Raw genomic sequence first — 25,034 nt, 5'->3', positions numbered from 1 at the left:
AATTTGCACCTTTTAGATAATATTGCATCTTCTGTCACTTGCTGCCAGAATTCATCGATGATGATGTTCGGAGAATGTTAAAGGCAGCAGAATTTTGTTTAATGTTCCTACGATTGTTTTGCACTCACGGCAATTGCTTTCAAATTAATCTTTGGTTCCAGGAGACCCCAAGACAATCCGTGAAGGGTTCCGACCTGCAAGGTTTGTTTTTATTTCTTGCAGAATCTGGGGGAGAGAAGAAAATTGGGAAAAAAGGGATTCAGAACGAGGTGCACATTCTGTGTTCACAGTTTTCATTCTGACACCAAAACCCCTCTTCATCATCACCTCTTTGTATGCTGTGTGAAAAGCAGAATGTGTAAATAACGTACAAGCAAAGGCAAAAGTTCTCCCACAAATATCTATATAAAAACAGACACTCCATACAATTTTGCACATACGACTTCTGACAAACCACAAGGAACATTTATTCCTATCCGCACTGACACTTTGAAAGCTCTCACTTCCAGTGCTTCATGTTTGTCTAGTTTAATGTCTCCTCGGCCTGTACCCATTCTACTACTCAGGCTCAAAAGCCTCATTGCAGGCTCCCTGAGGCAGGGTCAACAACCCTCCAGGATTGCCTTGGAGTTGGCAGTTAATCCCCAGAAAACTGCAGCAAGCAAAAATCCAGGAGGGAAATCATCAGCGGCGCCAAACGGGAAATTGTCTTCCTTTTCATTTCCTTTGAAGTGCTGGAGGTGGGGGGTGAAGGGGTGGGGGGGGGATGGTGCGAGGTGGGGTGTGCGGGGTGGGGTGGCGGGATGGGTGGGGGAGATGTGAGGTGAGGGGGTGGTGGGGTTGGGGAGGTGGTGGGGGTGGGGTGGGGTGTGATGGGGTAGGGACTTGGCGGGGGGTGGGGGGGTGGAGGAGGGCGTGGTGTGAGGTGATAAGACCACATGACAGAGTCAAGAACCATCCAAACAGTGACTGAAATAACTGTTGGCTTTCTGACAGTTCCAACACACCACAGCGATAAACCGCACTGACCTCCTCAGAAGACAAACACAGAACACAATGGACAGAGTACCCTTCGTCGTCCACTACTTCCCCAGAGCGGAGAAGCTATGACATCTTCTCTGGAGCCTTCAACATGTCATTGATGAAGACGAACATCTCGCCAGGGCCATCCCCACACCCCCACTTCTTGCCTTCAAACAACCACACAACCTCAAACAGACCATTGACCGTAGCAAACTACCCAGCCTTCAGGAGAACAGTGACCACAATACCACACAACACCTGCCACAGCAACCTCTGCAAGGCATGCCGGATCATCGACACGGATACCATCATCTCATGTGAGAACACCATCCACCAGGTACACGGTACATACACTTGCAACTCAAACAACGTTGTCTTCCTGATACGCCGCAGGAAAGGATGTCTCGAGGCATGGTACATTGGGGAGACCATGCAGACACTCAGGCAAGAGTGTTCTCTTCCTGTTGGGGCACACCTCAGAGGTCACAGGCATTCGGCCTTTGATCTTCGGGTAAGCGTTCTCCAAGGTGGCCTTCACGGCTCACAGAGTCGCTGAGCAGAGACTGATAACCAAGTTTTGCACACATGAAGACGGCCTCAACCAGGATTTTGGGTTTGTGTCACACTATCTGTAACTCCCACCACTTGCTTGGACTTGCAAAATCTCACTAACTGTCCTAGCTGGAGACAATACATATCTCTTTAACCTATGCTTAACCCTCTCTCCACTCACATTAAGACTTAATTGCTTGTAAAGATTCGCATTCCAAACATTATCTTGTAAATTGAGTTTGTGTCGTTATATGCCTTGTTTGTGAACTGAACTCCTACTCACCTGATGAAGGGGCAGTGTTCCGAAAGCTAGTGGCTTGTGCTACTAAATAAACCTGTTGGACTTTAACCCGGTGTTGTGAGACTTCTTACTGTGATTGGCCATTGGAGAGCGCGGACATGTTGGGTGACCTACCTGAGGAGTATGGGGGCAGCAGACTTGAAGCCAATGGATCATAGAATCCCTGCAAAGCAGAAGGAGGCCATTCGGCCCATTGGGACTGCACCAACCTCAATCCCACCCAGGCTCTAAACACAGAACCCCATGCATTAACCCCAACTAGTCTCCCTGACTCTAAGGGGCAATTTAGCACAGCCGATCCACCTAACCCAGTCACCTGTTGAAGCCTGCAGAAATATGTCCTTGTAGCCTTGCCAACCATCAACCTATCCCTAGTTGCTAATGGAGCCAATAGGTTGTCTCTTTCCTCTGTCTCTGTATGAACAAAGAACAAAGAATAGTACAGCACAGGAACAGGCCCTTCAGCCCTCCAAGCCTGCACCAATCACGTTTACCTACCTAAACCAACCACTTATATCCCTCTATTCCCCGTTTGTTTATATGCCTATCAAGATAAGTCTTAAATGTGGCTAATGTTTCTACTCAACCACCTCACTTAGCAATACATTCCAGGCCCCCACCACTCTCATGTCAAAAACTTTCCCCGCACCTCTCCATTGAACCTTTCCCCCCTTATCTTGAACTTGTACCCCCTTGTAATTGCCCTGGGAAAAAACTTCCAACTGTTCACCCTATCCATACCCCTCATAATTTTATAAACTTCTATCAGGTCGCCCCCTTCAGCCTCTGTCTTTCCAGGGAGAACAATTCCACTTTATTCAATCTCTCCTCAGAGCTAATACCCTCCACACCAGGCAACGTCCTGGTAAACCCTTTCTGCACCCTCTCCAAAGCCTCCACGTCTTTCTGATAATGTGGCGACCAGAATTGGACACAGCATTCCAAACGTGGCCTGACCAACGTTTTATACAACTGTAATATAGGCTCACTACTTCAGACCAACCCATCGGTCCACAGCTAAAGCTGAGAGATTACCACAACGGGAATAATGACAGACATGCTCTTATACACTGTAATTTCTGTAAGGCGTTGGAGAGTGATGCTATCCGCCACAAAGTCTTCAATCTCCCCAGTGGCATGTAGACTTCAAACGGGCCTCTGTTCCCTGTTAAAATGTGGAACTCAGAGAGTGGTGAAAATGTGGAGTTCATTCCCACAGGGAGTGGTTGATAAAACCTGAATAGAAACATCAAAGGGGGCAGCTAAAAAAGCACAAGAGGGAGAAAGGATTCGGTGAAGTTGGCAAGGTTAGATGAAACAGGGTGTGAGGAGGCTGGTCTGGAACGTGAACGTTGGCATCGATCAAATGGGCCGAATGACCTCCTTCTATGCTGTGTGTTGTTTGTGATGAGATCAGTTACCCTCGGCTCTGTCCTGGTTCCTGTTTCCTTCACGGGGCCATCAGGTGTTAAATCACGAGGATCAATTGCCTATGTTTGATTTCTTTTTTCCCCCCTTGAGTCAGGTATCGAGGAGTGATCTGCTCCAAGTGTTTAAACTGTTGAAAGGATTTGATAAGACAGGTGGGGAGAAACTATTGCCCCCAGTGGGGGAATCTAGGGTGGAGAGCTGGGTCGCTCAGAAATTAGGGAGCACTTTTTAAACACAAATGATGAAGGAAATCTGGAATGCTGCGAGACTTTGGATCCAAAGAGTCAATTGGAGATTTCAAGACTGAGGTGGGCTGAAAACTTGCCATTTTATTTAATTTTTAACTACTTTCTATCTTTTATTTCTTTATTGTCTTTCTTTATTTTTCTTCCCCCCCAAACTCTTTCACCCTATTTTATCCCCCATTTTTTATCTTTTCTCCCCTTTGCTTTCCCTTTCCCCTTTTTCTCAATTTTATCTCTCTCCCACCCATCTCCACCTCCCCCCCCAACATTTTCATCTGTCACAGCTTACCCTCTAATTTCTCTGCCGTTTGGCCATTCACACCTTCTATTCTCTCTATGCGCTGCCTCTTAGCCTCCCCCCTTGTTTCTGTGCCTATAACTCACCTTTCATTCCCTCACCCTGCAGTATAAATATCTCCCATTTCCCATGCCTTTTAGCGTTGACAAAGGTCGCCCACCAAAGTAGGGTGGCACAGCGACACAGTGGTTAGCATTGCTGCCTCACAGCTCCAGGGACCCAGGTTCAATCCCAGCCTCATGTCACTGTGTGGAGTTTGCACATTCTCCCCATGTCTGTGTGGGCTTCCTCCACATTCTTCAGTTCCCTCCACAGTCCAAAGATGTGCAGGGTACGTTGATTGGCCATGCTAAGTTGACCCTTAGTGTCAGAGGATTAACAGGGTAAATATGTGGGGTTATGCGAATAGGGACTGGGTGGGATTGTTGTCAATGGACAGAATGGCCTCCTTCTGCACTGTCTATGATTTTATGATGTGGAGATGCCAGTGTTGGACTGGGGTGGGCACAGTAAAAAGTCTCACAGCACCTGATTAAAGTCCAACAGGTTTATTTGGAATCACGAGCTTTTGGATGAAGACTTCTTACTTTGACAAAGGGTCATCTGGACTTGAAACATCAGCTCTTTTCTCTCCTTGCAGATATGGCTGGACTTGCTGAGATTTTCCAGCATTTTCTCTTTTGGGCTGAGATTTCTGGTTGGACAAGACTGTCAGAGGACACGCTACAACTGCAGAAAATGCAATTAAACTGCAGAGCATCTTTGACCTAATTGAATGATACAACATCTGAGGGGCTGAGTGGCCTCCTCCTGTTCCTAACACTTCTAAGTTATGCTGTGTCTGTACAGCGCACAAGAAACAATACTCTTCACTGTAAACTAATACATGTGACAATAATAAATCAAATCAAATCAAACCAAAATTGATGTCAGCTATCTCAGACCAGAGCAGAGATTGAACTTGGGGGGGTTGGGGGTGTGCCTAGCTTGCTTGTATTACTGCTGTATCAAAATCTAGCCCCTCCCTGTACCATTCAATCCCCCTTCCCACCCCATCATACTTCAGCTCTCCACACTCCTCCAGCCAGTCAACATCCTAACCTCTTCTATTGTCTGGTTAGCCATGACTGCTTGGCTGAGTATCAAAGGGGTAGAACGTTCTCACTTGCTGATTGCTGAAAAAGTGACAACGGGAAGAAGTGAGCCAATGTGAGAAATGGGGGTGGTGCTTAAATCGTAAATGATGATCCCCCTCACTTAACTAGACTAAACCTAGCTTAACTGAAGGGTGCCACAATGGCACAGTTATTAACACTGCTGCCTCACGGGGCCCCAGGTTGGATTCCTGGACTGTTTGTGTGGAGTCTGCACCTTCACCTCATCTTATCCAATCCCTTCATAATTTTATACGTTTCTAGAAGATTCTGCCTCATTCTTCTAAATTCCGATGAGTATAGTCCTATCTACTAAGCCTCTGCTCATAAGCCAATCCTCTCAACTCTTGGTTAGCACAACTACCTCACAACGTCAGGGACCCGGGTTCAATTCCCGGCTTAGATCACTGTCTGCGTGGAGTCTACACATTCTCCCCATGTCTGCGTGTTTCCTCCAGGTGCTCTGGTTTTCTCCCACAGTCTGAAAGATGTAATGGTTAGGTGCATTGGTCATGATGAATTCTCCCTCAGTGTATCCGAACAGGTGCCAGAAAGTGACAACTCGGGGATTTTCACGGTAACTTCATTGCAGTGTTAACACAAGCGAACTTAGGGCAGCATGGTAGCACAATGGTTAGCACTGCGGCTTCACAGTGCCAGCAACCCGGGTTCGATTCCTGGCTTGGGTGACTGTCTGTGCCGGCATTGCACATTGTCCCCGTAAGTGCGTGGGTTTCCCCCGGGGGCTCCAGTTCCCTCCTACGTTCTGAAATTCGTGCTGGTTAGGCACATTGACCCAAACAGGGTGCCAGACTGTGGCGACGAGGGGAATTTCACAGTAGCTTCATTGCAGTGTTAATGTAAGCCCTACTTGCGACGAATAAATTGACTTTACTTGTGACACTAATAAAAAATAAAAGCAAAGTAAATAAAACTGGGAGAGGACGCACTGACCTTCAGATTATGCAACTCGACATTTCTTTAACCCATCGTTCGGCAGCCCTCCATTCTCCTTCTCCATAAAATGTAGAATTTCACCACATCTCCCCACCTCTCCCACCCCTGGGAACAAAGTGCAATAAAGAAACAGGATGGATGGATCATTTTGACTTCATGATAATTTTTTTTGAAAGGCTCAGCTCATTAGTATGCAGACCCCTGAGCCAGTCTTTGAAAATCACCTCTGCTTTTAAATTCTACATCCAATTAAACTTGGAACCTTATCGAATTTGACACAGTTTTATAAATCAGAGAAAAGCAGGTTCGAGAAGAAATTTAAATCCAAGTTATATTGTATTCATGCTTTGATTGTTATAATCATTAAAGGTGAACTTTAACCTTTCTCTTCACACTCAATTTCATGCATTTACTCACGCACTTGCTCGGAAATGCCTTTCCCCGGCTGTGGTGAAGAGCTCCCGTATCGGGAGATTCGCCTTGTTTTCAAGGTTTCGCTGTTTCTCATTCCATTGCGTTCCCCAGCCTGCAGCTAGTGGTGGGACCTTGTGGTGGGGGAGTGGGGGGGAGTGGGTGGGTGGGGGGGGAGAGGAAATGCGCCGGTAATCTGATGGGTGAAACGAAAGTGTAAAATGCCAAGCATTACCCTCCCTAACAGGAGAAGGTCAGGGGGCAGCAGAGGGATAGTCAGCCCACACACTTGTCACCCTGACACGCCTGGCATGCGACAAGGATATTAATCTTTAAGATTTACTAGAATTCTACCAGGACTTGATGGTTTGGGATATAAGGAGAGGCTGGATAGACTGGGACTTTTTTCTCTGGAGCGTCGGAGGCTGAGGGGCGATCTTATAGAGGTCTATAAAATAATGAGGGGCACAGATCAGCTAGATTGTCGATTTCTTTTCCCAAAGGTAGGGAATCTAAAACTAGAGGGTAGAGGTTTAAGGTGAGAGGGGAGAGATACCAAAGTATCCAGAGGGGCAATTTTTTCACGCAGAGGGTGGTGAGTGTCTGGAACAAGCTGCCAGAGGCAGTAGTAGAGGCGGGTACAATTTTGTCTTTTAAAAAACATTTAGACAGTTACATGGGTAAGATGGGTGTAGAGGAATATGGGCTAAATGCAGGCAATTAGGGATAGCTTATGGCTTTAAATAAAAGAGCAGCATGGACAAGTTGGGCTGAGGGTCTGTTTTCATGTTGTAAACCTTTTATGACTCTACAACTCTATTAAGCCAATTCAAGATAGCACCAGAGTTATTGCAATATGGTGGAAGTCATGGATCATCATGTTGTGTTGTCTGTGGTGTCTCAATTATGAGACTTGAATGTTTAAAAATAAACCATTTATTGTAAATCTTTAATTATTAACAGATCCCAGGCATTTTCGTGCATGGTGCAGCTCCTCCATGCAAGCTGCTCCCAAAGTGTTCTTTGTCTATTACTATGTGACTCTTTACATCATAGTAACATCGAAACATAGAAACTAGAAGCAGGAGTAGGCTGTTTGGCCCTTTGAACCTGCTGCACCATTCATTTTGAATATGGCTGATCATTGAACTCAATATCCTGATCCCTCCCCCATCTTCTGTTCACTGCAGTGGGATGGGGAAATCCCATCGGCGACAATGGTGGTAACATTCTGGCCACAGCCATTGGCCAATGGCAAATTGCCACAGGAAAACCCAGAAAATCTGAGTTATGCGATGTCCGGAAGTCTAATATCCGCAAGGCTAAGAAATCAAAATATGGAGAAAATCTGACTTGTGAGATCAAACTGAACTAACAACTTGTCCATCTCCCTGTCGAGTGGATGACGTCTGCTCGATAAATAAATCATTATGATCGGAAAGGCTGTATAAATTCGGGACATTGGGCTTTCCATATGACTCTTGCTTTCTTATCTTCATTCTTGTGCGGTGGTGATCAAAGAAATCAGTGGCTGGATCAAACTCACATCATTTTGAGTTCCCTTCATCACTTGTGAAGTAGTTCATCGAGATGTTCAGGCACTGAGAGCATCGCAAGTTTTCCACTGGAGCGATGCCAACAGGAAGCAGCAAAGTCCTCCAGCTCTCCGTATCACGACTCTTTAATGGAGGTTTCTCGCAGTCAACAGCAGGCCATTACCAACTGGAACAGGTCATTCATCAGCCTGGCTGGGCATTTCTTGTGACGTTAAAAGCATTCTGATAAACACAACTTTATACTGGATTGAATCATGGATAAAACTGAATAAAAGGAGAAGATGCCGCTGTAATAACTCTGCAAAGGAGAAATCCCCGTCACCAAGTTACTTTATTTACACCGTACATCTGTACACAGCCAGCTCTCCAGTTGCTCCCTGCTGAATGCAGGCTGGGAGTCTGACTCACCTGCTTTAAATAAAATCAGGGAGCATGAGGCTCCCTGATTTACCCATTAATGAGGACTCATCAGGTACGTCTTTCCATACCAACCAAATAAACAAGCTCAAATTAACTTAGGATCTAATTAAAAGGGGCAGCTCCCCAAAAGGAGGGGGAACAGCCCGAACCAAAATCTAATCACAAAGGGAACTTAAAACATCAAATCAAAATGTGATTATCGGGGTTCATAATGCGTCCCATCCCCTGCGGTACCCAGCGGGTGTAGAAGGCATCAACTGTACCCCTGGACACCGCATGCTACCTCTCCAGGGACACCTGGCTGTGGATGTGGCAGCGGTAGAGGGGCAGGCAGTTGGGATGGACGAGCCTGTCGATCGCCCGCTGCCTGGACCCATTAATGGCGCGCCTCACCAGGAAGGACTCACCAGGTTGTTCACACTCTCGCAAGCCAACCTCATTAGCCTGGCTGAAGTCATCACAGCTGGAAAATCTCAGCAGGTCTGGCAAAGCTTTGGCAAAGGGTCATCTGGACTCGAAACATCAGCTCTTTTTCTCTCCTAACAGATGTTGCCAAACCTGCTGAGATTTTCCAGCATTTTCTCTTTTGGTTTCAGATTCCAGCGCCTGCAGTAACACGCTTTTGTGTGATATAAAAGGGGCTCATTCAATCCATTAGACCTTTGTTGGTTCTTTAAGCAAGAGGGCAGCGAGAGCACACCTTCCATCCTGGAAGCTTTGGATGAATCTGTGCCTGGGGGTCACCATTGCAGATGTCAGAGCAGCTTTCTCAGAGGTCAACCCAGGGACAGAGACTGGCCTGGATGGGGTACCTGGACAAGCACTCAGATCTCGCATTGGATCAGCTGGCGGGGGGTATTCACAGACACCTTCAACCTGTCGTTACAACAATCTGAGGTCCTTATCTGTTTCAATAAGACAACCATCACCCCTGTACCAAAATCCCTGACCATGCCCCTCATAATCCTGACAGAAGACTACAAGATTATGAGAAGCATGGACAGAGTGGATAGTCAGAAATTTTTTCTCAGGGTGGAAGAGTCAATTACTGGGGGGCACAGGTTTAAGGTGTGAGGGGTGAGGTTTAATGGAGATGTACGAGGCAAGTTTTTACACACAGGGTGGTGGGTGCCTGGAACTCGCTGCCAAGGGAGGTGGCAGAAGCAGATACAATAGTGACTTTTAAGGGGCATCTGGACAAATATATGAATAGGATGGGAATAGAGGGATATAGTCCCTGGAAGGGTAGGGGATTTTAGTTCAGTCGGGTAGCATGGTCAGTGCAGGCTTGGAGGGGCCTGTTCCTGTGCTGTAATTTTCTTTGTTCTTTGACCGAACCAAATGATGGATTGAACAAAACGGCTCAATGGCTTCCCCTGTTCTAATATCCCTATGCAGATATAGGGCAGAATTTTCCTGTCCTGCCCACCATGGGAATCAGAGCGGGCGAGAGATGGACAGGCCATGGGATAAATATGTGGGATTGTGGGGATAGGGCCTGGGTAAGCCGGAGAGTTGGTGCAGACCCGATGGGCTGAATGGCCTCTTTCAGTACTGTAATAATTCTATGATTCTGTGATTTTATCACAGTAGCACTGTGAAGGCAGAACTATGGAGTAATGTAAGACCCTGATGGATGGCAGTGTAAAGATGAAAACGGTTGATGTTTCTGGATAAATAAACTTCCTCATCCATATTTATCTATAATGGCGTGAAACCTTCTGACCTTTTCTTCAATAATTTGGTCTTCAGGGAGTTCTAGTTTCCTCGACCTGGTTTCAATGAATTAGTTATAAGGCCACCGTGACTTGAATTTGATGCTCCGACAGAGTCTACCAGCCACTCAGCGCCATGGGGAAGGATTTTGAAGTTGATTGGGATCTTCCAGTTTGCGACTAAGGCAGAGTCTTTGTTAGGATGAGAGTGGTGCAGCAAAAGAATCTTCCTCAGATAAGATATGAATTGCAGGGCCATTGGGGAATCAATTATTGGAGTTTGACTCCCTTTGCCATGAGTTAGTAAATACTAGGAAGCTGTGATTGACAAAGAGCTTCCAGTAAACTTGCCTGCAGTGACATGGAGGTACCTGGAAGGTGGCTAGTCTCTTTCTTTTGAATTTGACCTTTACACGCTCTATCAATGAGACTTGTTGCTTTATTTCCAGAGGCAACTGTATCTGTGGGAACAATGCGATGGATCAAACTCAAGAAAAAAGATTGACTTGGTCATTAATGGCATGATCTTTCTTGACATATTTTTTAAAGTTTTTGCAAAAGGATTTGTGCAGAGGGTAGGCGTATTGGCATCATGTAGTTAGGTTGACGGAGCTGGATTGAGGCTGATAACCTCTCTCTCCCTCTGTAGGCCAAGGAGATAAGAAGGCCCTTGCTGATTGTCTATTAGGGCATTTGCTTCAACCATCAATAGGCAGAACATCAAAGCACTGGCCAAATCTCCAAAGCTTCCTTCACAACATTGATTCCATAAGAGGCAGCGCCGCAACCTGTGAACCGGATGGTGATTATTCTCAACGATTCAAAATGCAAAAGAAAAAAATTGGAAGAAACTTGACTCTACAGTGAAGGCAGAAACACTGCGTCAACTGGAAATAAAACACACACAAAAAATCACGGGGAACGCTGGAAATATTCAGCAGGTCAGGCAACATCTGTAAAGCAAAAAACTGAGTTAACATTACGACCTGGGCAGGATCCTGAGCCCACGCTTGCTGCCTGTGAGGACACTGTAAGAAGTCTGACAACACCAGGTTTAAGCCCAACCGATTTTATTTGATGGTAAACTCACAAGCTTTCGAGGTTTCCCTCTTCGTCAGGTGGATGGAGAGTTTACTATCAAATAAACGGGTTGGACTTCAACCTGGTGTTGTCAGACTTCTTACTGTGTTTACCCCAGTCCAACGCTGGCATCTCCACGTCTTGTGAGAACACTGACAGAGCCTCAAAAACCTCCCTGTGGGAAACACAATCGGCATAAACCTGATTTAAATACTTTTTCATGGATTTAAACGTCGTTAACTCCCACCCCACTGCATATTCACCCTCCCCTCCCGACAAAGCTGTGCCTTTTCCAACAGATTCACTCAGGCCTGAACCTGTTGCGGGGACCCCCCCCTCCCCACAGAAGGTGTAAAGGTGAGTGTAGCACCCCTCCCCAACCCTCCCCTAGTCCCCACCTCCTACCCCCACCAGGGAGAGGGACGTGGCCAGGCAGTGCCCTGGCAATAACCCCTGGCACTGCTCCCTTGGCACAGGTTGGCACTGCCAGGTTGGCACAATGCCCATCAGAGCAGCTCTGGCAAAGGGGTCACTCACATTCAAAACATTGGCTCTCGATGTGGAGATGCCAGCGTTGGACTGGGGTAAACACAGTAAGAAGACTGACAACACCAGGTTAAAGTCCAACCAATTTATTTGATGGTAAACTCGCAAGCTTTCAGGGTTTGCCCCTTCGTCAAGTGAATGGAGAGTTCTGGCCTCAGACAGAGCATATAACAGCACAGACAGTTTACAGGTTACTGATTAGAATATGAGTCTTTACACCTAACCTGCTATTCAAGTCTTAAAGTGGCTGACAATGTGAGTGGAAGGAGCTTTAAGCCCAGGTTAAAGAGACGTGTATTGTCTCCAGACAGGACAGTAAGTGAAGTTTTGCAAATCCAGGCAAGTTATGGGGGTTAAGGATAGTGCGACATGAACCCAAAATCCCTTCTGAGATTATCCGCATGTGTGCAGAAGTGTACTGTCTGGAGACAATACACATCTTTTCAACCTGGGCTTAAAGCTCCTTCCACTCACATTGTTGGCATCTTTAAGTCTTGAATAGCAGGTTAGTTGTAAAGACTCGCATTCCAATCAGTAATCTGTAAACTGTCTGTGCTGTTATATGCTCTGCCTGAGGCCAGAACTCTCCATTCACCTGACGAAGGGGGAAACCCCAAAAGCTTGTGAGTTTGTTATCAAATAAATCGGTTGGTCTTAAACCTGGTGTTGTCAGACTTCTTACTCTATTCTCTCTCCACAGATGCTGTCAGACCACTGAGGTTTTCTGTTTTTTTTTCCCAGAGGAGCTGCTGGGTGAGTGACTAGATTGCGGGATGCAGTTGAGCAGCAGGAGGCCGACAGAGTGACAGGTGGGAGTAAAGAACCAGTCACCAACATTGGCTTTCCATGTGAGGTCATTGAACTTTTAACACTGCTGCCAAGACATAGAATAGAATCATAGAATCCCTACGGTGCTGCCCTTGGGGTCAGAGTCTGGGGCGTTCACCTCCCAGGCCACCTGCTTCCGTGGATACAGGAGAGCAACCTACCGTCACCCTTCCTCTCTCAGGAAAATGGCACCTCTCCCCCTGTGGAGTAAGGCCTCCGGCACCTGAGACTGAGTCTTCTCTCTGCCGACCTCTCCACTTCCCTTCCGCTGGTTGTAACGGTGACAGAGAGCTTCAGCCTCCAGTCAGGAGAAACTCTTTAAGAGCAGGAGGTGAGGGGGAACATGCCTATTTGGCTAATTATTTGGCCACCTGTTGACTATGCAGTCAGCCATTAATGTGGGTCAAAGTGGAAGCATTCAAATGAAGAGGCAGTGTAAGTTTGCGCGTCGCCTATCTCAAAGTGAATGGGTGTGGCCAGATATCACCGTTCACTGTCTCTGTGCGCGGAAATAAATCTTTATTCATTGTTAGCCCTCGATGCACTGACCACAGGTTTATTTCCATTTTACACAGCATAAGCCCAACAGCATAAATTCATATCTTTCAGCAAGTACAGAACCTTCAGTAACGTCTGGCCCAGAAAAATCATAGAAACCACACAGTGCAGAGCCATTCGGCCCATTGAGTCTGCACCGACCACAATCCCACTCAGGTCCTATCCCCATAACTCCATATATTTACCCTGCTAGTCTTCCTGACACTAAGGGGCAATTTAGCATGGCAAATCCACCTAATCTGCACGTCTTTCAGACTGTGGAAGGAAACCGGAGCACCCAGAGGAAACCCACGCAGACGTGGGGAGAATGTGCAAACTCCACACAGACAGCATCCCCAGGCAGGAATTGAACCTGGATTCTTAGCGCTGAGAGGCAGCAGTGCTAACCACTGTGCCATTGTGCCACCCTGCAGTGCAGAAGGAGGCCATTTGGCCCATCAAGTCTGCACCAAATCTCCGACCGAGTATCATATCTAGGCCCTACACCAACAACCCCACATATTTACCCCACAAATGCCCCTAACCTATACATCTTGGGACTCAAAGGACAATTTAGCATCACCAATCCATCTAACTGGCACAGTTCTTTGGATTGTGGGAGGAAACCAGAGCACCTGGAGGAAACCCACGTAGACACAAGGGGAGAACTTGTAAACTCCACACAGACAGTGACCCAAGCCGGGAATCAAACCCGGGTCCCCAACGCTGTGAGGCAGCAGCACCAACCACACTGGCATGAGCTGCCTACTGTGCCATCTGTGGTGTTTCCATGCACAAATGCCATACAGCTTCATCTTACCCCAGTAGGCCCCCTTTCACCGTCAGAGTAAGACATCTCATCCATGCCCTTACAGTCAATAGGATGTTATCTCCCCTGTCCCAGAAATTTACAGTTAGGGCGGTGCTTACGTAAGAATAAGGGATAGTGGTTGTTCTGGTGTAGAGGAGAGGGGGGTTGGTTAGTGTGGGAGGGGAATTAACTTGGCAGGAGTCATGGCCTCAGTTCCCCAATGTCAGGTTCGGTGTGACAATTCAAATAATGGTTTTTCGGGGGCAGACCTCACACTGCCCAATGGCAGGAACCAGCTACTGACCATTGATTCACAAACCGTGCATTCTCATTAAACGTTAACCTTTGTAATTGGTCGCGGGCATTCGGCCTCTGACCTTCGGGTTAGCATTCCCCAAGGCAACCTTCACAACATATGATAACATAGAGTCGCTGAGCAGAGACTGATAGCCAAGTTCCGCACACATGAGGACGGCCTCAACCGGGATCTTGGGTTCATGTCGCACTATCTGTAACCCCCATGACTTGCCTGGGTTTGCAAAATCTCACTAACTGTCCTGTCTGGAGACAATACACATCTCTTTAACCTGTGCTTAATGCTCTCTCCACTCACATTGTCTGTATCTTTAAAACTTGAATACCTTTGAAGACTCGCATCCCAACCATTATTTTGTAAATTGAGTTTGTGTCTTTATATGCCCTGTTTGTGAACAGAACTCCCACTCACCTGATGAAGGAGCAGCACTCCGAAAGCTGGTGGCCTTTGCTACCAAATAAACCTGTTGGACTTTAACCTGGTGTTGTGAGACTTCTTACTGTGTTTACCCCAGTCCAATGCCGGCATCTCCACATCGTGGCTGTTTTACACAGTTACACTGAGTTAAAGAATTGGAACTGAGTTTGTTCCACTTGCAGCCAGCAGAGAGGATAGAGGGTAATGCTGATAACTCACGTTTCTTGGCCATCCCTTGTTAGCCAAAGGACACTGACAGATAATTGTGTCATGTGGGACTCAAGTCACACGTGAAGAAATAAAATCTTAAATCTCAAGGAGGTCTAAAGTATCCTGCAGCCAATGAAGCACTTTTAATAGTGCAGCCCTTGTTATTGTATAGGAAAAGCAGCCAATCAAATCCCACAAACACCGATTACCAGGAGATGTTTGTTTTATGTGATGTTGATTGAGGGACAAGTATCGACCAGGACACTGCGGAGGTCTTCCCTACACCACATCAAAATGGCGCCAATGGATATCTTACATTTGTCTCGGAGGGTAGACGGGAGCTTCAGTTAAATGGTTTCCTCTGGAAGGTGACACCTCCCACAATGCTGCACCCCCTCAGTACAGGAGTGTCAACAGGATGAGACAGCCACTGAAAAAGCCAAGGCTGACTCTTTGTTCTATCGGTCAGATCGGGGGAGGGTGTTGGCCAATATTCCTCCTCTGAGGCTGGTCATGAGCTTGTTGTGGTTACCAAATTCGGGAACTCAACCTGCCAGTAGCCTTCCTACTACCATGACTCCGGAACCACAGCAATGTGGTCAACTCTCAACCCGCCCTCTGAAATGGGCCTAGCCAAGTTCAAAGGTGACTATAGGGATGGGCAATACAATGCTGGCCAACCGGCGACGCCCATGTCCCATGAATGAATAAAAACTGGTGTTGGCTGTGGGGGAGGGGGGTGGGTCAGTGTGGGATGGGGTGGGAGTAGTGAAACAGAGAAACGAGATGGAGTGAGCTGGGGATTGTGGTGCTGAAAATTAGGTGGTGCTCAGAAAGCAGCACGAAGAATATTTTGTCCACCTCCTCGCCACCCTCAGACGCATTAGCAATGAGAAAGAAAAATAACCCAATTATCTTTCAGAACATCCAAGACACAGTGTCAGACTGGAGCGGCTCGCCGAGATCAGAGGGTTCTCATGAAGAGCGTTCGTGAGTTCTTCTCCATCACCCTGAGGGGCTAATGCACGGTGTTAGGAACGGGTTAGCGGACCTTTCAGTTCAGTCCAAATTTGATGCATTTTATTCAATAGAAGTCACTGATTGATGAAGGAGCCATTGGATTGTTGGTGGAGAATTGTGTGTGGAGTTGGATCAAAGAAATAAAGGTAGTTAAAGCAGGACACGTCTCCTTTATGGCAACCGATGCATGGAAATCCCCAGTCACTCTTGGTGATGGGATTGGGAATCTCCATCTCCAGTTTCCCATGCCCCTGTATCTTTAGCGTGGACCATCAGCAGATCATAGACCATTTCGGCAATAACCTCAGTGGGTAACACTCCAGACTGAATCAGAAATTTATGGGTGATTGTCCTATCACAGATTCACAGGCACAGGATCTAGACACCAGTGCCCCACTGAGGAAATATTGCCCCGTCAAGGGTGCCACTTTTCGGATGAGATGTCAAAGTGAGGCCCTCTCAGATCAATGTCAAAAGCCCTGTGGCTCTTCCAAGTTTCAGGTTTATTCATTAGTGTCACAAGCAGGATTACATTCACTTTGCAATGAAGTTACTGTGAAAATCCCTTAGATGCCACACTCCAGCCCCTGTTCGGGTACTCAGAGGGAGAATTTAGCACGGCCAATGCACCTAACCAGCACGTCTTTTGGCATGTGAGAGGAAACTAGAGCACCCAGAGGGAACCCATGCAGACACGGGGAGAACGTGCAGACTCGGCACAGAAAGTGACCCAAAGCCAGGAATCAAACCGGGTTCTTGACGCTGTGAGGCAGTAGTGCTAACTGCCATGCCACCGTGCTGTCCTTCGATGAAGAGCAGGGGGGTTCTCCCCAGTGTGCTGTCCGAGCCTCGCTAAACAGATAGTCCAATCACTTTTCTATTTGTGGGATCTCGCTGTGTATAAATTGGCTGTCATATTTCCTACATTACTACAAAAGTCCTTCACTGGTTGAGAGATGCTTCAGATATTCTGTAAGATGATGAAAGATGCTGCATTCTGCCAGGGTATAAGAAGATGGACGTCGAAATTCTACACCCCCACCCACCATGGAATCAGGGTGGACAAGGGGTGGAGAATAGAAATGTCCCCAGCCTTCAGGAGTGATTTTCCAGTCTCTCTCGAGCAAGCCTGTAAAATCCCACCCGGAATACCTGGCTTTTTTGACTCTAAGGTATCTGATAAACTAGCTTCATGGGCGGAATATGGTGAGAAATAAGCTATTGGTATGTCATTAGTGCCTTTAATATCCTCAGGATGTCCCAAAGTGCTTGATAGTAAACTTTCCCAGTGTGTTCACTGTCGCGGTGTGGGGAATGGAGCAGCTAGTTTGTCACAACCACGCGATGATAAATATTGGCTGATGAGGAGGAGGGAGAACCCACATGCTTCAAATAATGTCCACAGTTCATGTGAATGCTCATTAGATCTTAGTAACTTCTCAAAGAAACATAGAAACTAGAAGCAGGAGTAGGCCATTTGGCCCTTCGAGCCTGCTTCACCATTCATCTTGGTTATGACTGATAATCGAAACCGATATCCTAATCCCTCCTTCCTCCCATATCCCTTTAGCCCCAAGAGCTATATCTAATTTCTTCTGGAAATCAGACAATATTTTGGCCTTATCTACATTCTATGGTAGTGAATTCCCCACATTCACCACCCTCTGGATAAAGAAATTTCTCCTCTTCTCAATTCTAAAAGGTTTACCCCTTATCCTCAAACTGTGACCCCCTAGTCCTGGACTCCCCCACCATTGGGAACATTCTTTCTGAATCTACTTTGTCTAACCCTGTTAGAATTTTATAAGTTTCCATGCAATCCCCTCTCACTCTTCTAAACCCCAGTGAATGTAATCCTAACCGAAGACCTAGGAATCAGTCTGGTAAACCTTCACTGTACTCCCTCAATAGCAGAGGAAGGACCTCCTTCCTCAGATAAGGACACCAAAATCTATCTACTACAGGAGGACGGGAATTGAGCCAACAACCTTCATGACTCAAAGCAACACGTGTTGCCAGCTGAACCCTCAAGGCTGATGTTCCAAGGTTCAATAGTCCATAAGTTCATAAGATATAGGAGCAGAACTAGGCCATTCAGCCCATTGCGTTTGCTCCGCTATTCGATCATGGCTGATACGTTCCTCATCCCATTTTCTTGCCTTCTCCCCATAACCCTTCAACCCATTCCCAATTAAAAATTTCACACAATCCCACCCGAGGCCAACGGAGAATGCCATTCTCCAAATTAAGCCTGCCCCCGGATTCAGGGATGGCATGCCAGTAAAATTCCGCCCCTGTCTAACCCCTCCTTAAATTTATCCACTGTCCCAGCATCCACCACACTTTGGCGTAGCGAATTCCACAGATTCACAACCCTTTGGGAGAAGTAGTTTCTTCTCAAATCTGTTTTAAATTAGCCACCCCCCCATCGTAAGATTATGACCTTTCATCCTAGAATGTCCCACCAGCGGAAGCATTCACTTCATGTTTACTTTATCCATATCTTTTATCATCTTGTATACCTCAATTTGATTTCCCCTCATTCTTCTAAATTCCAGAGAGTATCGGCCTAAACTGCTCAATCTCTCTTCGTACAACAAGCCCTTCATCTCTCGAATCAATCTAGTGAACCTCCTCTGAATTGCCTCCAATGCCACTACATCTTTCCTCCAATAAGGGGACCAAAACTGTGCACAATACTCCAGGTGCAGCCTCACCAATGCCTTGTATAGTTGCAACAATACTTCCTCACCTTTATATTCTATTCCTTTAGCTATAAATGGCAACATTCCATTTGCTTTCTTTACTATCTGCTGTATCTGCATGCTAGTTTTCTGTATCTTAGTACGTATTCTGATCTTCACGGCTGTCATTTTGGCTTATTTTAAACCACCCAGAGATAGGTGTACAATTAGCTAATCTGATGGTGCCAGGTAGCTAATTAACCATAAACCACAAGGGTCTCGGTTTGACAGAGACAGCATGAGGGGAACCACTCTGGATCAAGCTTTGGGCAAGACAGGAACTCCTTTAACCAGAGGGTGGTGAATCTGGAATTTATTGAGTATATAGAGATAGATAGGTTCTTGATCAATAAGGAGATCAAAGGTTACAGGGAAAAGGCAGGGGAATGTGGTTGAGAAACTTATCAGCCGTGACTGAATGGCAGAGCAGACTCGATGGGCTAAATGGTCTAATTCTGCTCCAATATCTTATAGTAAAAAGTCTCACAACACCAGCACTATCCCTTCAACAGGTAAGTGGAGAGGCTGGTTTCACAAACACGGCACATATAGACAAAAACTCAATTTCAATATAATGCAAGTCTTTACAGGTAATCAAGTCTTTGGTTAAATCACATTATTTGATTAATCAAACCACAGGTTAAAGAGGTGTGAATTTTCTCAGTCCTGGTTTGTGATAACCTGTGACTATCTCTCCCTCCACTTGCATTGCCTGTACTTGGAAAGACTTGATTACCTACAAAGACTCACAATCCAACGGTTATCTTGCAATTGTCTATATGTGCCGTTCCAACGTTCGTGATTCCAAATAAACCTGTTGGATTTTAACCTGGTGTTGTGAGATTTTTCACTGTGCCCACCCCAGCCCAACACCGTCATCTCCACATCACCCATGTCTAGCAGTCTTATGGAATGCTGGTCCCAAGACTGCCGCGGGTGGAATGGGGATTGAACCTGCGTAATTGATGTTATTGGGTTAACCGACCAGCCAACCGAGCTAACCAGTCACCCCCTCCCAGCCTGACACACTCCCCTGAGAAATCCGCAGAGTTGACGGCAACTTGTAGAAAAATTCTTTTATTGTAAAGTCCGGCTTCTCTGCCTGAAGCACAATAATAAAGCAACGGTACAATGTCCATAAAATAGAATAGTGATGCCTTAACATTTTGTTGCATGTCGTATTATTGAGACTTCATGTATTTTTTTTTACTAAAATAAGAACTTTTAAGATTGTACAAATTGACACATAGAAATGATGTAGAAATCAGACATCTCTCACGGTGATGGGACAGGTCTGCGCCTGACACATATTAAACACAATACTCAAAGCAAAAAAAAAATGGTTTACAAGATTTAAACATGAATAAGGTCTTGTTCTTTCGTTTTTGCGAAGACAGATTGGTTCCGTGCCCCCTCGTGCCTCTCTGTGTCACTGCAGGTCACAGCGCGGAGAATATCCTCGCAAATTTTAAAGGTATAGTCAGTGACGAAAATCGATACTTAAGGCTCAATGTTCAAACTGTGTTATTGTCCGTCTCGCTGATGGCAGGCGCTGTGTCTTCCAAGTCACAAAGATCCATGGAATAGATCTTCTTTGTCTCTTTCTCTTTCTCTCTCTCTGCCCCACCCCCCCACCACCACGTTGAATGACTAACAATGTACTGTCCATCCGATTTTTAATTTTCTTTGAACTCTTTAAAGCTTTATCTTACAGTTCAGTCATCTCAGTCCCAGCTTCTCTGAAACAATTTTGCGGGAAATTTGAGTGAAGTCAAGGCAGCCCCATCTTCGTTGTAACGTGTCTTGGATGCCGGTGGCGAGTGTGAGGACAAGCGAGTTGGGGGTGGAAAATAGCAATGACCTAACATCGGGTAAAACCCCTTCACAGTATCCACCATCGAAAAATAAAAACGTCCTTCAACATTGAGAGGATGGAGTCAGTAACATCGCCTCCTGTGCTCAATAAAATTGAGCATATATATATATTAAAAAAAGGGGAAAAAAAAGAAAATAAAAAGGTAAAAATAAAAAGGGGGGATGTAATTCTGTTTGATCCCACCAAAGTTCCAGTCCAGCATTTCTCTCCAAGGGTTGATGTAGGATTTTAAGGCCAGGCTGCTCTGGTAAGTGTTAAGATTCTTCGCAGGCCTCTTTAGATCCATACAGCTCTGCCAGCCTCTTAAACCGGGGTCCCCAGCTGTTGAGGTAATCATAGTCCAGGTCTGATTCCGTGGTGGCTGATTCTAGAGAGCTGAGGGATCCGGCCACAGAGTCCCTCCCTTCGTAACCGTAGATCTGGATGGAGTCGTAGGGCGGGGCGGTGGGGTCGCAGTCCGCCTCCTGGAGCCTGACCTTGATGAAGTCGTCGACGTCCACGCTGTTGGGGGCAGCGCAGAGGCCTTGCCTGGGCATGTACTGCAGCTCGGGCTTGATGTCCTTCCGCGGCAGGAAGCCGTTCAGGCCGTCAGGGTTCTGCAGCGTGGCGATATCGAAGGCCTCGGTATCCTCCTCCCCTCCTCCCTCATCGTCGTAGCTGATGATGTTCTCCCTCACGTCCTCCTCTTCAAACACGATCAAGGGCTCCTTCTTCTGACGTCTCAGAGTCACAAACAGAACCACGATCACTGGCAGGAGCGGGGAAAGGGGAGGCAGAAAATAAGGACACATTAGCATTTGGAAAAGGCCTTACTTATGAAGAATCATAGAATCTCTACAGTGCAGAAGGAGGCCATTTGGCCTATCCCATCCAGGTCCTATCCCCATGCATTTACCCTAGCTAGTCCCCCTGACGCTAAGGGTCAATTTACCACTGCCAATCCACCTAACCCGCACATCTTTGGACTGTAGGAGGAAACCGGAGCACTCGGAGAAAACCCATGCAGACTCGGGGAGAATGTGCAAAGTCTACAGAGACAGTGATCCAAGGTCGGAATTGAACCTGGGTCCATGGCACTGTGAGGCAGCACTGCTAATCACTGTGCCACCGTGCCGCTCATGCTACTGTGCTGCTGTGCCACCCATGCCACTGTTGCCATGGTGCTATGCACGCCACTGTTCCATGGTGCTGCCCATGGCACTGTGCCATTGTGCTACCCCGGCACTGTGCCACCATGCCAGATTTAACAGTTTTCCACAGGTATGGTGCTGCAGTCTCGCACAGGTGCTAAGTGTAGCAGACACAAGAACCTGCTTAGCTGAGGAGCTGAGGGTCCAGTAATGGATTCAGGCAGCCTGGCAGTGTAACTAATGGGTTTGCAAGTCCCCGGAACAATATAGTTGTCTGTCAATCATTGAAGAATGATCATTTCAACCCTTTGGCTGCCTTCCACTGCACAAAGTTCACCTTTAAAGGACAACTACGGCTGATCTGGATTTGTACTTGAAACAGGAGAAAATGTTTCATTTCTGGAAGAGGAGACGAGGTGTTTTGGAGTGATTAATGATCTGTTCGGTGGAGGCAGCCTGACTGTTTGTCTCAACAAAAGATGGAAAAAATCGATAGGGCTGAATTTTATGGAGGTAGGGAGAGGGGGCTGGGCTGTGGGGGGTGCGGCGGAGGTGAGGGCGCGGGGTGGAACTGAATACCTCACATCCCCAGGAAGAAATGTCAGATGCCAGCAGACCCACATGAAGCCAGGCTGACCCTGTAGAGAAGAGAGCTCTGACAAATGGTCGTCTGGACTCGACATGTCGCCTCTTTACTCTCCTTACAGATGCTGCCAGACCTGCTGAGGTTTTCCAGCGTCTTCTTATTTTGGTTTAAGACTTACATTAACACTGAAATGAAGTTACTGGGAAATTTCCCCTAGTCACCACAGTCCGGCACCTGTTCGGGTCAATGCATCTAACCAGCACGTCTTTCGCACTGTTGGAGGGAACTGGGGCACCCGGAGGAAACCCACGCAGACACTGGGAGAACGTGCAAACTCCATACAGACAGTGACCCAAGCCGGGAATCGAACCCGGATCCCCGGCACTCTGAGGCAGCAGTGCTAACCACTGTGCTACCATACCACCCCACATTCTACCAATGCAATTGTCCAAATGCTTTTTAAAAGACAAAATTGTACCCGCTTGTACTGCTATCTTTGTTAGCTCATTCCAGACATTCACCACCTTCTGTGTGAAGAAATTGCTCCCCTGGACACTTTTTTATCCCTCCCCTCTCACATTAAACCTATGCCTCTAGTTTTAGACTCCCCTACCTTTGGGAAAACATGTTGACTATCTAGCTGTTCTGTACCCCTCATTATTTTATCGACCTCTATAAGATCACCCTTCAGCTTCTTATGCTCCAAGGAAAAAAATCCCAGCCTATCCAGTGTCTCCTTATAACTCAAACCATCAAGCCCCAGTAGCATCCTAGTAAATCTTTTCTGCACTCTTTCACCTATCCAGGTGAGAACTGAAAAGGCTGGTGAGGGTGGGGGGAGTGGGGTAACATCTTTGGAAGTGCACAGGGCAATTCTGAATGATGTACCACCTCCTTTCCTTCTTTCCTCGCTGTTTAAACAAAGCTTGACCACTCCTGCCCACCTCCCCTTGCTAAACGTATTAAGGGGCAGAATTGGACTCTGTCCTGTGATGGGGTCAGGAATGGGAGTGTTTCCCGTTCTGGATGCCGACGGGAAACGTTGCCCTTGTTACGTATGCATCCAGGGATTTTACACTGTGTGCTGTGGTGGGGCAGGCGTGATGGTACGCACCTTGCTGTCATATCGGAGAGCTGTACACAAATGGCACCCAACATCACTGACCCACTGTTGGAGAAAGAAGATGGACCTCCTGAAACAGACGGATCTCCAGGAACACTCAAGGCTGGAAGACGGATTTCCTCAGTGACACAGAATCAGGAAGATACGCCTGATGGATGCTCTGCCACTGCCATGGAGGGTGATGGGGCTGAGGAAGGGGTTGTGGGGTGGGGGAGCTGGTGGGACAGATAAATCCAACCCACCAAACCAAAGATGTGCAAGTAGACAGGGAGATTAGCAGGGTAATTGTATGGAGCTATTGGGGTTTGGGTGGGGGAGTGGGCCTGGATAAGGTACTCTATCAGATAGACAGTGCAGACTCGATAGGCCGAATGGCTTCCTTCTGCCTTGTAGCGACTCTATGATTCATTGTCACCATTATCTTGTTGTCCTTCATGGGATCTTACTGTGTGCAAATTGGTTGCTGTATTTTCCCATGTAGAAACAGTGATTATACTTCCAAAATTCATTGGGATATCATAGAATCCCTACAGTGCAGAAGGAGCCCATTCAGCCCATTGAGTCTGCACTGACCGCCCAGGCCTGATCCCCACATCCCCATGCATTTACCTTAGCTAGTCCTCCTGACACTAGGGTCAATTTAGCACAGCCAATCCACCTAACCTGCACATCTTTGGCTGTGGGAGGGAGTCGGAGCACCCGGAGGAAACCCATGCAGACACAGGAAGAATGTGCAAACTTCTCACAGACAATGGCCCAAGCTGGGAATCAAACCCGGATCCCTGGAGCTGTGAGGCAGCAGCGCTAACCACTGTGCCGCCATGAGAATATCCTGAGGTTGTAGAAAGTCTGACGGAATTACCAGTGATTTATTTCTCTATACCCTCCTTTCTTTCTCTTTATTTTTCTCACTCTCCCTCTCCCCTTTCCTCTGGCCCTCTCCTCCTTTTCCATTTCCTCACTCTCTCTCTCTCCCCTTTCCTCTGGCCCTCTCCTCCTTTTCCATTTCCTCACTCTCTCTCTCTCCCCTTTCCTCTGGCCCTCTCCTCCTTTTCCATTTCCTCACTCTCTCTCTCTCTGCCTCCACTTACCGAGCAGTATGATGATGCAGGTGAGGATTGCGATGAGTGCTCCGGTGCTGAGCCCCGCCGGTAAGGTTAGGGGTTCCGTGTTACAGGACTGCACACTGCCGTCAGCGCTGCAGCTGCACACCCGGATGGTGAGGGTGTTGGTGCTGCTCATGAGGGGAACCCCTCCGTCCGAGATCACCACCGGCAAGTGGTACACTTCCTGCTTCTGCCGGCTCAACGCCCCTCGGCGAACCTTTATATCGGCACTGTGTCCTGGAAGAGGGGAGAGATGGTGCAGGGTGAGGTAACAGAGCAAACGTTTCCAAACTGAACGAGGGGACAGGCTCAAGAGAGTGAACGAGCAATTTTGATGTTTCTGGATCACACTATGGTGGGATTGTTCATCTTCCAGCAGTATTCAGGACCGATCACCATTAGACTATGATACTCATTCTGAGGATTTGTTCTGATGCGGAAATTCAAGTTTTAAAGAATTTTTTTAAAAAGTTCACTAGTGTCACAAATAAGTTTACATTAACACTGCAGTGAAGTTACTGTGAAAACCCTGTAGTCGCCACACTCTGGCTCCTGTTCAAGATCGGAGCAGGAGTAGGCCATTCAGCCCTTCGAGCCTGCTCCACCACTCATTACCATCATGATCATCCAGCTCTATAGCC

At 47.0% G+C, this 25,034-nt stretch overlaps 1 protein-coding gene across 3 annotated transcripts in view; it reads right to left on the bottom strand.

The window, feature by feature from the left end:
• Window positions 1-19,665: 19,665 nt before the first annotated feature.
• Window positions 19,666-25,034, bottom strand: part of cdh11 (cadherin 11, type 2, OB-cadherin (osteoblast)) — a 205,692-nt gene continuing 200,323 nt past the window's right edge. For all 3 annotated transcript variants that reach the window (XM_080186691.1, XM_080186693.1, XM_080186692.1), the window contains exons 11-12: window positions 24,379-24,630; window positions 19,666-21,196 (exon numbers count right to left, since the gene is read on the bottom strand). In XM_080186691.1, coding sequence (XP_080042817.1) covers window positions 20,703-21,196; window positions 24,379-24,630 — 746 coding nt within the window. In that variant the 3' untranslated portion in view covers window positions 19,666-20,702. The remainder of the gene's footprint in view (window positions 21,197-24,378; window positions 24,631-25,034) is intronic.

The sequence above is a fragment of the Carcharhinus amblyrhynchos genome, chromosome 4 (genome assembly GCF_965287045.1).
Source record: "Carcharhinus amblyrhynchos chromosome 4, sCarAmb.v2.hapA, whole genome shotgun sequence".
In the NCBI taxonomy this organism is placed as follows: domain Eukaryota; kingdom Metazoa; phylum Chordata; class Chondrichthyes; order Carcharhiniformes; family Carcharhinidae; genus Carcharhinus; species Carcharhinus amblyrhynchos.
Note: the sequence above shows the minus strand (reverse complement) of the source record. Positions and strands in the feature narration are given on the sequence as shown.